The 12168-nt window shown below is 41.6% G+C and overlaps 1 protein-coding gene across 1 annotated transcript in view; it reads right to left on the bottom strand.

Annotated features, from left to right (window-relative positions):
* The window catches only part of LOC146522503 (uncharacterized), a 36778-nt gene that overhangs the window by 8710 nt on the left and 15900 nt on the right, over nucleotides 1-12168 (bottom strand). The window contains exons 5-7 of the mRNA XM_085144553.1: nucleotides 3321-3350; nucleotides 928-1083; nucleotides 664-831 (exon numbers count right to left, since the gene is read on the bottom strand). Coding sequence (XP_085000679.1) covers nucleotides 664-831; nucleotides 928-1083; nucleotides 3321-3350 — 354 coding nt within the window. The remainder of the gene's footprint in view (nucleotides 1-663; nucleotides 832-927; nucleotides 1084-3320; nucleotides 3351-12168) is intronic.

The raw sequence follows: 12168 nt of genomic DNA, 5'->3' as shown, positions 1-12168 counted from the left end.
TATAATTGGATGGGAACAATCAGTAATGAAGCTTGGGCACAAAGTTTATTAAATAAAATTTGTGCAAGATCAATTAATTGCACTATTATTTAACTCTTTGTTGTCTGCAGTCTGGTTTTGCTTTCAGTGGACAGCTTGGAGATACTTGCCTAATAGGAAAGTAATGCCATCCCACAGTCCTGTGTACACCCTCAAAACAACCATTTTGCCCTTCTCATCATGGCTATGTGGTCATGGTGGAAATTAGTAATTAAGTTGGAGTCAACACTATGCATTTAGCAGCACTGCTCAAGAGAAGTGAGAATCAATAGAGTAACTTTTTTCAGGTGTCATGAGATTTTCAAGTAAGCTCAACAAATGTAAGCAAATACAAAATTTGTCTGTGCAGTTTGGATCGTAGGGTATCTTGCTACGGTAAATATACCATTCCTGTTTCCTATGAAGAGAAAAAAAACCTTAATATGCAAAAAATAAAATAGAGAGAAAGACCTAAGATAGAGAGGACTGGAACAGAAAAGTTAAAGCTAAAGTTCTTTTGTCATATTGTAAAAAGACAAAAACAAACAAACCAAAGTATAACTATCTTTGGTTGGTTAATTTGCACTTTTGCAGTGCGTGTGCTGCAGAGCAAAGAGTTAGAAACTCGCCATGACAGAAGCTTACTTTCGATTGGTTCACAGAACTCTCCACCAGGAGGAAGCCCTTTGATGCATTCACAGGTGTGCGAGGTGACATTACTGCATGCACCGTAAAGGCCACACTTGTCACATGACCAGGCAAACTGGTCCTCACATTGACACTGCAGTCCTCCAGTGGAGTTTGGATAGCACCCTGATAAAGACATTTAAGACAATCACCAAACACAGCTCATAAATCATGCACCAGAGTATGAACACATTTAAATGTGACTGAGCACAAAATTCTTACATGTGGTGAAGTTCAAGTCTTCTACGATTAAAGATCCAGTGATTGTTTGGGGGAAAGTCATATTTTCCACATAGCCTCTAAACAGATCAATGAAATTTGGGGACAGACTGGATATTGGGAAAAGTAAGTTAAAGTCTATATTAAACTCCACTGGCTCTGTAGAGGAGACAAGAAGAAAATCATCACAAAACTCTTTCACAATAATGAGAAACAATGTTTACATATATTGTTTATGAACAAGCACAACATTTATCTGACATGTTTTTTCTTCTATTGAGACATACAAGACCAGAAGTAGTAGGGAAGCGAAGGGCCACACCTCTTAATTTTTTTATTTAGATTTTTTTTCAGCTCCATTGTCACAGGTGTAAAAAACAGTATCTAGCCATGCAGTCCACCTTTTTCAAACATTTATGAAAGGATGGCTCATACTAAAGAGCCCACTAACTCAATAACTACTGAGGTCCAAACCTCCTCTGGCATCAGCTTAAAGACATGAGTTTCCTTGGCTGGGCAGCTGCAGCTGCTCCAATCAAACATAAATTATTTAATTTTGAAAACAACATTTATTTTGATGCAAATGTTTATAATAATGATGAATTATATTCTAAATGTTATTCAAGAAGAAATGTAATAGTATTTGCATATTGCATTTAAATAGTAGAAGCATTTATATAAATCTTGTTGAAATTGGAAATTATTTAAAAACATTAAATCATCGGTTTCAAGTGACCTAGTAAACCTAGTCAGATTACCAAAGACAGTACTATCCTTATTGACAAAATTGATTTTCCGAATGCTCATTTTTCAATAACAAGTGGATTTCTTTTGACTTATTGAAGTTATCATCTCCCTATTTTTTTTGGATTATACATGATTCAGATGTTAAGTGTTCATTTAGTGTGAGTGAACCACCTTAAAAATAGTAAGGCTAAGAACACAAGAAAGAATTACGGCATTGAAGAATATAAATAAATCAAAATTGGGATGACGTATATATTGATGACCAAAGTCAAACATAAAATGAAAATGTGAAAAAGTTTTCTTGAAGATATCAATAAATATTTTTGTAAGAATAACTCCAAAGTTGGCTGGTAAAACTATGATCTTTATTCTGTGTCTGCTGCACCCTGGAATTGCTTTCAGTGAACAGCTTGAAGATAATTGCTTAACATTAATACTAGTGGTGCAACAGATCACGGTTGATCCGTAATCCGAACTGATCCCACTCCACGGTTCGGCACGCACGTGATCCAAAGATTCGAAAAAGAAGAAAAAAAAGTATGTGTATGGTGGGCGTGGTGGGTCTGCCAAGTGATAGTTATGGCCAGCGCTAGCGGTCCAAGTGGAGGAGCAGAGGAGTTTGCGGTATTTAAGCAGCCCTTTGCCGCCCATTTGACCAGGCTAAAGCTATTACAAAAGCTATTGGGGTGTTTAGCTGCAGACGGGAGGCCGTATTTCATTGTGCAAAACAAGGGGTTTAAACTGATGAACGTGCTTGAGCCATGCTATGATATCCTGTTTGCGTCCACTTTAGTGGCAAGATCGTTTCAAGCATGTATGAGCAGGAAGAGATTTAAGTTGTGGCTGAACTGTCCCAGGCATCTTCTGTTGCCCTAACTACTACAAATGGGTGTAGCAACAGAAAGCTACGTGACCGTGACAGCTCATTATATCACAGCGGAGTGCAATATAATGAGCGGTATGTATTATTGTAGGGTCTACCTTACAATATAAAGCACCTTGAGGCGACTGTTGTTGTGATTTGGCGATTTATAAATAAAATTTAATTGAATTGAGTGGTAGATACAAAGCCTTATACTGCCCTATATTGAACCATAATTGCTTTTTTTTAATAATTGCATGGAATGAGTCTTGAGTTGAATGTTTTGAACAGGCAAAAAAGACTTCAATAAGTAAATGTTAATTTTTTTAATTTTTTTTTTTTACTGATGCAAAAATTGATCCAATCCGTGACTTAAAACCGTGATCCGATCCAAACCATGACATTTTTGATCCGTTGCACCACTAATTAACACTACTACTACTACTACAACTAATAATAATATAGTCCTGCTGCAGTCGATTTCAGAACTTGGTGCAGCAACTCTACAGGTCATTTGAGAGTGCCTCCCAGATTACCAAAATCCTCACTATTTTGCTAAGGGAGAGACACTTCAGACACACTAAAACAATAAGCTTGTTTCTGCTTATATCTACAATCAAATTTGTTCAGTCACTACACACAGATCATGACAACAAGTCACGGTTAGAACCTGATTTGAATGCTTGAAGATCAATGCTTAAAGATTAATAAGTACAGTGACTACACATTTTTTAATGACGTTTACTGCAAAAAATACTTTAAAGAAGCAAGAAGAATGTTCTCATACCAGGAGTTGTTGTTGGACATGAAGAAACATCTGTGGAGGAAAATTATGGTTTTAAAATTTTCATTTTCTAGTGAATGACAAAAATGAATAACAGCAAAGACGAAAGCCAGAAATAGACAAAAAAAAGGAAACAAGAACACAAATACACCCTTATTTCTAACAACAGGTTTATATTAGAGTTAAAATGTTATAGGTTGCCATTTAAAAAACTAAAATGGCTTGGCTTGCTCCCTATGTAACCTACGCATATGAGCATGTGCATGAACTTCATAAAGGGAACAAGCAGCCTTGAGAAGAACAGACTGCACTCAGTAAAGGAAGCCACCTGGCGTCACAAGATAACGACAACATCATGGGAGGCTGCATTCACATCGTATAACAACGCTTGCACAACACGCTTTGTAACCATATATTCTGTCTTAGCTAACATAGCAACAAGCTTCATGAATATTCATGAGTATAAACAATAAAAGCAGCTTGCAGAGGGAAGCAAGTTGAAGTGATTTGGAGACAACGGCTTCCCTCGCGGTGAGTGAAAATTTGAGCTCTGTGTGACCTCGTTCCTGGGTGAGTTTCTGTTTATCCAGCAGTATCAGGGGTAAAACTGTGACCTTAAATTGGTCCTTCGAGCCGGATCCTAGTTCATCGGGGAGGAGAATGACGGACCGAAGTCTGACGTCAGCCAGGACTCTAGGAATACTTATCAAAAGACCTAGGGCACAAGATTTGCTGCCAGGCTGGTTGGATAGCGTCTGCCTTCCCCCCAGCGGGCACGGATCTACGGATTCAAGACTGAGACCACGCGGTAACGACTTCACGTAAGTACAAAGGGGACAGCCCTGTAAACCATAGGTGTCAAACTCTGGCCCGCGGGCCAAATTTGGCCCACAGCCTAATTACATTAATTACGCGAGGCCATACCAAACTACTATTAGAGCTGGCCCGCCGGTCTTATACAGCGCATGTACTGCTAATACTACAAATCCTAGAATGCTCTGTTGGCGTTTTGGCGCGTCAGTCAGGACAGGACCCATTAACGCCCTCTCCTCTGTTGACCGTAGTCATAGCAACCGTGCGAATACTGCCGCGCTACCTCTCCCAAAATGGCGAAAAGAAAGAACGAAAACAAGAGCTTTCTGGACAGGTGGGAGACAGAATATCTGTTTACCTATGTAAAAGATAGACCTGTTTGTCTTGTATGTGGAGCTCATGTGGCTATATCCAAGGAGTACAACATTAGACGACACTATGAAACGAAACACCAAGAGAAGTACAAGGACCTGGACATGACTCAAAGGCGCCGGAAAGCAGAAGAGATGAAAAGAAGTTTTGTTTCACAACAGACTATGTTTAAAAAAGCCATATTACAAAGTGAGGCTGCTGTAAAGGCTAGTTTTGTTGTGGCAGCAGAGATCGCAAAATCAGCCCGGCCCTTCAGTGAGGGAGAGTTTGTGAAAAGTTGTATGATGAAAGTTTGCGACGTTGTGTGCCCAGAGAAGAAGCAAGCATTTTCAAATGTTAGCCTGAGCAGAAACACAGTAGCTGATCGCACACGTGAACTTGCCAACAATCTAAATAACCAGCTGATGGAGAAGGGAAACAGTTTTGTTGCATTCTCCCTCGCTGTGGATGAGAGCAGCAACGCCTCTGATACTGCCCAGCTTTCAGTCTTCATCCGTGGTGTGGACTCAACTCTCTGTGTTACGGAAGAACTTTTAGGATTAAAATCAATGCATGGCACAACCACAGGGAAGGAAATATTTGAAGAGGTTTCCAAATGTCTAACTGAAATGAAGTTGCCATGGGAAAAACTTGTGGGGTTAACGACAGATGGTGCACCAGCGATGTGCGGTCAAAGGAGCGGACTGGTGGGCAGGATACGGGAGAAGATGCGAGCGGAGAACTGTGCAGGTGAGCTGACTGTTTATCACTGCATCATACATCAAGAATCACTTTGTGGCAAAGCCCTAAAGATGGAACATGTTATGACCGCAGTAACACGAGTGGTTAACTTTATAAGAGCCAAAGGTCTGAATCACCGCCAATTCAAATCTTTTCTTGAGGAGTGTGGTTCGGAATACGGAGACGTGCCGTATCACACAGAGGTGAGGTGGTTAAGCCGAGGAAAAGTACTGAACAGATGTTTCGAGCTACGCGAGGAAATATTTCAGTTTCTGGAAAGCAAAGGGCAAGACACAGCTGAGCTCAGGGAGCAAGAGTTTCTGTGTGAGCTGGCCTTTATGTGTGATGTCACGAGCCATCTCGATGCGCTGAACCTGCAGCTTCAGGGACGGGGGCGTATCATCACAGAAATTGTGCCTGTGGCAGAATCAGATGCTACAAGGAAACCTGGGCCATTTTCCCTGCTGCCAAACGATGAACATGCAAATCTCTACTGCTGTGTTCCCATGTGCACAGTTTGCTGAAAAACTCTGTGTACTCAGTACTGAGTTTACCCGGCGGTTTGCCGACTTTGATGCCCAGAAATGTCGATTTGAACTGCTCAGTAATCCTTTTGCAGTTGACGTGGCAAAAGCACCAACAAACCTCCAAAGGGAGCTGATTGAACTCCACTGTAGTGACACGCTGAAATCAAAGTATGATGCTGTGGGCGCTTCACAATTTCCACATTTCATCCCTGACACAATGCCTGGGCTCCGCACCCACGCTGCTCAGATGCTCTCCATGTTTGGCAGCACTTACCTATGTGAGCAACTATTCTCCTCAATGAAGATGGTTAAAACATCTCACAGGAGACGTCTGACCGATGAACACCTTCACTCGATCCTGAGGATTTCCTCAGCTCAGAGCCTGAGCCCAGATATTGAGGAACTAGCATCCAAGAAGAGATGCCAGGTATCTGGCTTGGACGCATCAGAGTAGATCAGTGTGTAGCAAACTGAGCTATAATTAACATTTTCTTTGTGCAATTTGTCTTGCTACTCCCAGACATGGGCTTGAATGGTTTCACGTTTAATGATATTTTTATTAGTTAAGTGGTTTATTATTGTTATTTTATTTTTACATTTATTATTAGCCTGGGGAAAAAGTTTACTGCTAAAATTTAATTCAGAAGGCTGCAAATACAATTTTTATTTAAGAAATGCATTCCAGTGATATGTTATTTAATTGGAATTTCAATTTTGCATGTGTGCAATATTAAGTTATATATTTTTATATAAGTTATATATCGTTCAGTATTAAGTGTTGCTTATTCCATATTCAGTTTTTCAGCAAAACTTATTTGAGTCTGTAAGAAAAGGTTCCTTGTTATATCTGGAGGAAGATTTTTTTCAATAAATATATTTCATATTAATGTTAGCCCGCGACCTTGTTCCAGTTTTGAATTTTGGCCCACTGTATATTTGAGTTTGACACCCCAGCTGTAAACCGTGTTCCGTATACGCAGAGTAGTTTGGAACTACTGTACGTCTCTCTGGGAGAGCCAACGAAAGAAGTGTTTGTTGCTTTGTAGGGTAAAGCCGCGACCGTGAAGCCTGGTGTCCGGGACACCACCTGGCTGTCGTCACGGACGACTAGAAGTCTTTCAGGGAAAGCCACTATCCGGGATCAATGCCCCTAATATTTCTAAAAGTAATTGAGCGGTTTTGTTTATTTTTGTATAGTGGGAGACTAGCATTGAATAAAACTAATTTATGGTCTGAAAAATGCATGTCCAAAACAGCACAATTCTTAGGGGTGACACCAATACAGCAAACAAGATCCAAAATGTGTCCTTTGGAGTGTATGGGAACGTCCATATATTGATGTAAGCCAAAATTGTCCAGACAGGATATAAAATCTCTTGTGGCTGAATTTGATGTGTTGTCCATGTGGATGTTAAAATCACCCAGCAGTAGTATATTTGGAGATAAGAGTAGGATTTCAGCGAGAAAGTTATAAAAATCAGTTAAAAAGTCAGAGTTGATTTTAAGTGGACGGTAAACAGCAACTAATACTGTGGGGGTTGGTCCATTAATTTGAATCAGCATGGATTCAAACAAGGAGTAGGCAGGAGCAGAAAGAGAGGATACCTTATACTTGCTGTTGTACAGGATTGCAAGGCCACCCCCACGTCCCGGCCGGTGTAAACAAATCCAGGCGGAGTGGTCAGGTTGAGATCGGCGAAATCATTTGGACGCTGCCAGGTCTCCGTCAGACATAGAAAGTCCAGGTTATGATCATTAAGAAGATCATAAACAAGAGGTCAATTGCTGGAGAGGGATCGGACATTAAGCAATTCGACGGAAATGGGATAGTCGCTGCAAGCTTTGCAAACCGACTGGGCAGGGCTAGCAAGCACACTAGGGTCAGCAGTCCGTCCACCAGGCTTCCTAGTGGAGCGGCGGTGAGATGACCACAGGGATGGTATCGAATTCCTGCTGTTGATCCTGTAATTCCGTCTGGATCCACGATGGAAATACTTTCAACGCGGGCGCCAGGCGATGCCAGGGTGTAGCAGTAAAGCCGGCGGAAAGGTCGAGAGGTGCTGGAAGCGCAGAAAGAGTAGCTCTGATGTCGAGTACCTCAGCGTGGAGGAGACGGGCCGGAGTAAACTCAGAAACCAGTCTTACTTGTTATCATCTATCGTCCACCTGGGCCTTACACAGAGTTTCTGTCTGATTTCTCAGACTTTATATCTGATTTAGTTCTGAGCTCAGATAAAATAATTATTGTGGGTGATTTTAACATCCATGTAGATGCTAAAAATGACAGCCTCAACATGGCATTTAATCTGTTGTTAGACTCAATTGGTTTCTCTCAAAATGTAAAAGAACCCACCCACCACTTTAATCACACTCTAGATCTTGTTTTAACATATGGCATAGAAACTGAATATTTAACAGTGTTTCCTGAAAACCCTCTCCTGTCTGATAATTTCTTGATAACATTTACATTTACAATAATTGATTACGCAGCAGTGGAGAGTGGACTTTATCAAAGTAGATGTCTTTCTGAAAGCGCTGTAACTAAGTTTAAGAATATAATCCAGCCACTGTTATCATCGTCAATGCCCTGTACCAACACAGAGCAGAGCAGCTATCTGAACGCTACCCCAACAGAGGTCGATTATCTTGTTAATAATTTCACCTCCTCACTACGTACGACTCTGGATACTGTAGCTCCAGTGAAAACTAAGGTCTCTAATCAGAAGTACATGACCCCGTGATATAATTCTCAAACACGTACCCTAAAGCAGATGACTCGTAATCTGGAGAGGAAATGGCGTGTCACAAATTTAGAGGATCATCATTTAGCCTGGAGAAATAGTTTGTTGCTTTATAAGAAAGCCCTCCGCAAAGCCAGAACAGCTTACTACTCATCACTGATTGAAGAAAATAAGAACAACCCCAGGTTTCTCTTCAGCACTGTAGCCAGGCTGACAAAAAGTCAGAGCTCTTTTGAGCCAACCATCCCTTTAACGTTAACTAGTGATGACTTCATGAACTTCTTCACAAATAAAATTTTTATCATTAGAGAAAAAATTACCAATAATTATCCCACAGATGTAATATTATCGACAGCTACTCATAGTTCCATTGATGTTAAGTTAGACTCTTTTTCTCCGATCGATCTTTTTGAGTTAACTTCAATAATTACTTCCTCCAAACCATCAACGTGTCTTTTAGACCCCATTCCTACAAAACTGCTCAAAGAAGTTCTGCCATTGATTAATTCTTCGATCTTATATATGATCAACCTATCTCTAATAATCGGCTATGTACCACAGGCCTTCAAGGTGGCTGCAGTTAAACCTTTACTCAAAAAGCCATCTCTAGACCCAGCAGTCTTAGCTAATTATAGGCCAATCTCCAACCTTCCTTTCATATCAAAAATCCTTGAAAGAGTAGTTGTCAAACAGCTAACAGATCATCTGCAGAGGAATGGTTTATTTGAAGAGTTTCAGTCAGGTTTCAGAGCTCATCACAGCACAGAAACAGCTTTAGTGAAGGTTACAAATGATCTTCTTATGGCCTCTGACAGTGGACTCATCTCTGTGCTTGTCCTTCTTGACCTTAGTGCAGCATTCGATACTGTTGACCATAATATTCTATTAGAGCGATTAGAACATGCTGTAGGTATTACAGGTATTGCACTGCAGTGGTTTGTATCATATCTATCTAATAGACTCCAATTTGTGCATGTAAATGGAGAGTCCTCTTCACACACTGAGGTTAATTATGGAGTTCCACAGGGTTCAGTGCTAGGACCAATTCTGTTTACATTATACATGCTTCCCCTAGGCAGCATCATTAGAAGACATAGCATACATTTTCACTGCTATGCAGATGACACCCAGCTCTATCTGTCCATGAAGCCAGATAACACACACCAATTAGTTAAACTGCAGGAATGTCTTAAAGACATAAAGACTTGGATGGCCACTAACTTTCTGCTTCTTAACTCAGATAAAACTGAGGTCATTGTACTCGGCGCTGAAAAGCTTAGAAATATGGTATCTAACCAGATTCTTACTCTGGATGGCATTACCTTGGCCTCCAGTAACACTGTGAGGAACCTTGGAGTCATTTTTGACCAGGACATGTCCTTCAACGCACATATTAAACAAATATGTAAGACTGCGTTCTTCCATTTGCGCAACATCTCTAAAATTAGAAATATCCTGTCTCAGAGTGATGCTGAAAAACTAGTTCATGCATTTATTACTTCCAGGCTGGACTACTGCAATTCATTATTATCAGGATGTCCAAAAAACTCACTGAAAAGCCTTCAGTTAATCCAAAATGCTGCAGCAAGAGTACTGACAGGGACTAGAAAGAGAGAGCATATTTCTCCTGTTTTGGCTTCCCTTCATTGGCTTCCTGTTAAATCCAGAATTGAATTCAAAATCCTGCTCCTCACATACAAGGTCTTAAATAATCAGGCCCCATCTTATCTTAATGACCTTGTAGTTCCATATCACCCTATTAGAGCACTTCGCTCTCGCTCTGCAGGCCTACTTGTTGTTCCTAGAGTATTTAAAAGTAGAATGGGAGGGAGAGCCTTCAGTTTTCAGGCCCCTCTTCTGTGGAACCAGCTTCCAGTTTGGATTCGGGAGACAGACACTATCTCTACTTTTAAGATTAGGCTTAAAACTTTCCTTTTTGCTAAAGCATATAGTTAGGGCTGGACCAGGTGACCCTGAATCCTCCCTTAGTTATGCTGCAATAGATGTAGGCTGCCGGGGGATTCCCATGATGCATTGAGTTTTTCCTTTCCAGTCACCTTTCTCACTCACTATGTATTAACAGACCTCTCTGTATTGAATCGTATCTGTTATTAATCTCTGTCTCTCTTCCACAGCATGTCTTTTATCCTGTCTTCCTTCTCTCACCCCAACCGGTCGCAGCAGATGGCCGCCCCTCCCTGAGCCTGGTTCTGCCGGAGGTTTCTTCCTGTTAAAAGGTAGTTAAAATTGGGTCATTAGTGGTGTACGATCGCCAATCGCTTCTGAACCTCCGAAGTTCTGGACAAAATACAGCTCCATTTTCTAACAGAGGACAGAATTCCTGGTGTCCGCTGCTGTCACATATCCCGACTTGCCTATGCCGTGCTGTCATGCTACCTCCCCGGCGAAGGCGTTGGGGTAGGCACAGTGGTCGGCTGGCTAAACTCAAGATCTCTTTAGCGCACCATCCCACTACCGTCAAAGGAATACATAGATTATTTCCTGGAGTTTTTGTGCACCGACATTTCCTGGACCCCGTGGATTCCTGCCTCATCCCTGTGGTCTGCCAGGATGACGCGCCACTCCTCCGTGACCCCTGTCCTCCTCAGCTCAACGTGCACTGGGCGAACCTCCGCAATCCGAGGCCGCTGTGTCGGACTCCCTGTGCTGCTGGGGCTTATACCTCATCCCCGGCTCATGTCAGGATTGGGCTGGTAAACGCCAGATCGCTGGTGAACAAATCTTTTATTCTGGATGAGTCATTCACCTTCTGGAAATTGGACTTCATGTGTGTCACGGAGACTTGGCTTAACACTGGTGAGTCCAGTACTTTATCTGAACTTTTACCAGCAGGTTGTTCCTATTTTAACACACCAAGGACATCAGGGAGAGGAGGAGGTATGGTGGTTGTTTTTAAAAAGGATTTTAAATGTAAACAGTGTGTTTTACAGCCCTCGTTTTCCAGCTTTGAGCTCATGTGTTTTGACGTCAATCGCTCTAACTCTGTGTTCTTTGCTGTTATTTATCGTCCCCTAAATACAATAAGAATTTCATAAATGAATTTTCAGAACTTCTAGCTGGGATTATGCCCAACTACGATCATGTTCTTATTGTGGAAGATTTTAATATCCATGTCTGCTGCCCTGATAAACCTCTGGTGAACGAGTTTTTAAGCCTCAATGACTCTTTTAATCTTGTCCAGTCCGTACCTGGTCCCACACATGAACACGTACACACACTAGACCTGGTCTTGTCACACAGTCTACCTGTGTCTAACATGGAAGTGACGGACACTGCTTTCTCTGACCATATGGCTGTATTATTTGATGGTGTTTTTTCATGCACTACAGTTCAAACCAGCGCTCCTGTTCGCTGCTGTCGGATTATTAACCCTTTCACTGCTGCCCAGTTCTCAACTGCTTTTAACCAGCTGTCTATCCCTGCCGATCGTACTCCCTTGGACACAGAGGACCTGAGCTCCTGATTTCAATATTCTTGCCTTACTATTCTGGACTCTGTGGCACCATTAAAAACCAGGAAGCCCAAGGCTAAAACTGACCCTTGGTTTAATGACGCCACTCGGGCTGTGAAGAGGGAGTGTCGTAGAGCTGAACGCAGATGGAAGAGGGACAAACTGCAGGTGTCTCTTCAAATCCTAAAGGACTGCTGGCGCCTCTA

This window comes from Neolamprologus multifasciatus, chromosome 3 (assembly GCF_963576455.1).
Source record: "Neolamprologus multifasciatus chromosome 3, fNeoMul1.2, whole genome shotgun sequence".
Taxonomy (NCBI): Eukaryota; Metazoa; Chordata; class Actinopteri; order Cichliformes; family Cichlidae; genus Neolamprologus; species Neolamprologus multifasciatus.
Note: the sequence above shows the minus strand (reverse complement) of the source record. Positions and strands in the feature narration are given on the sequence as shown.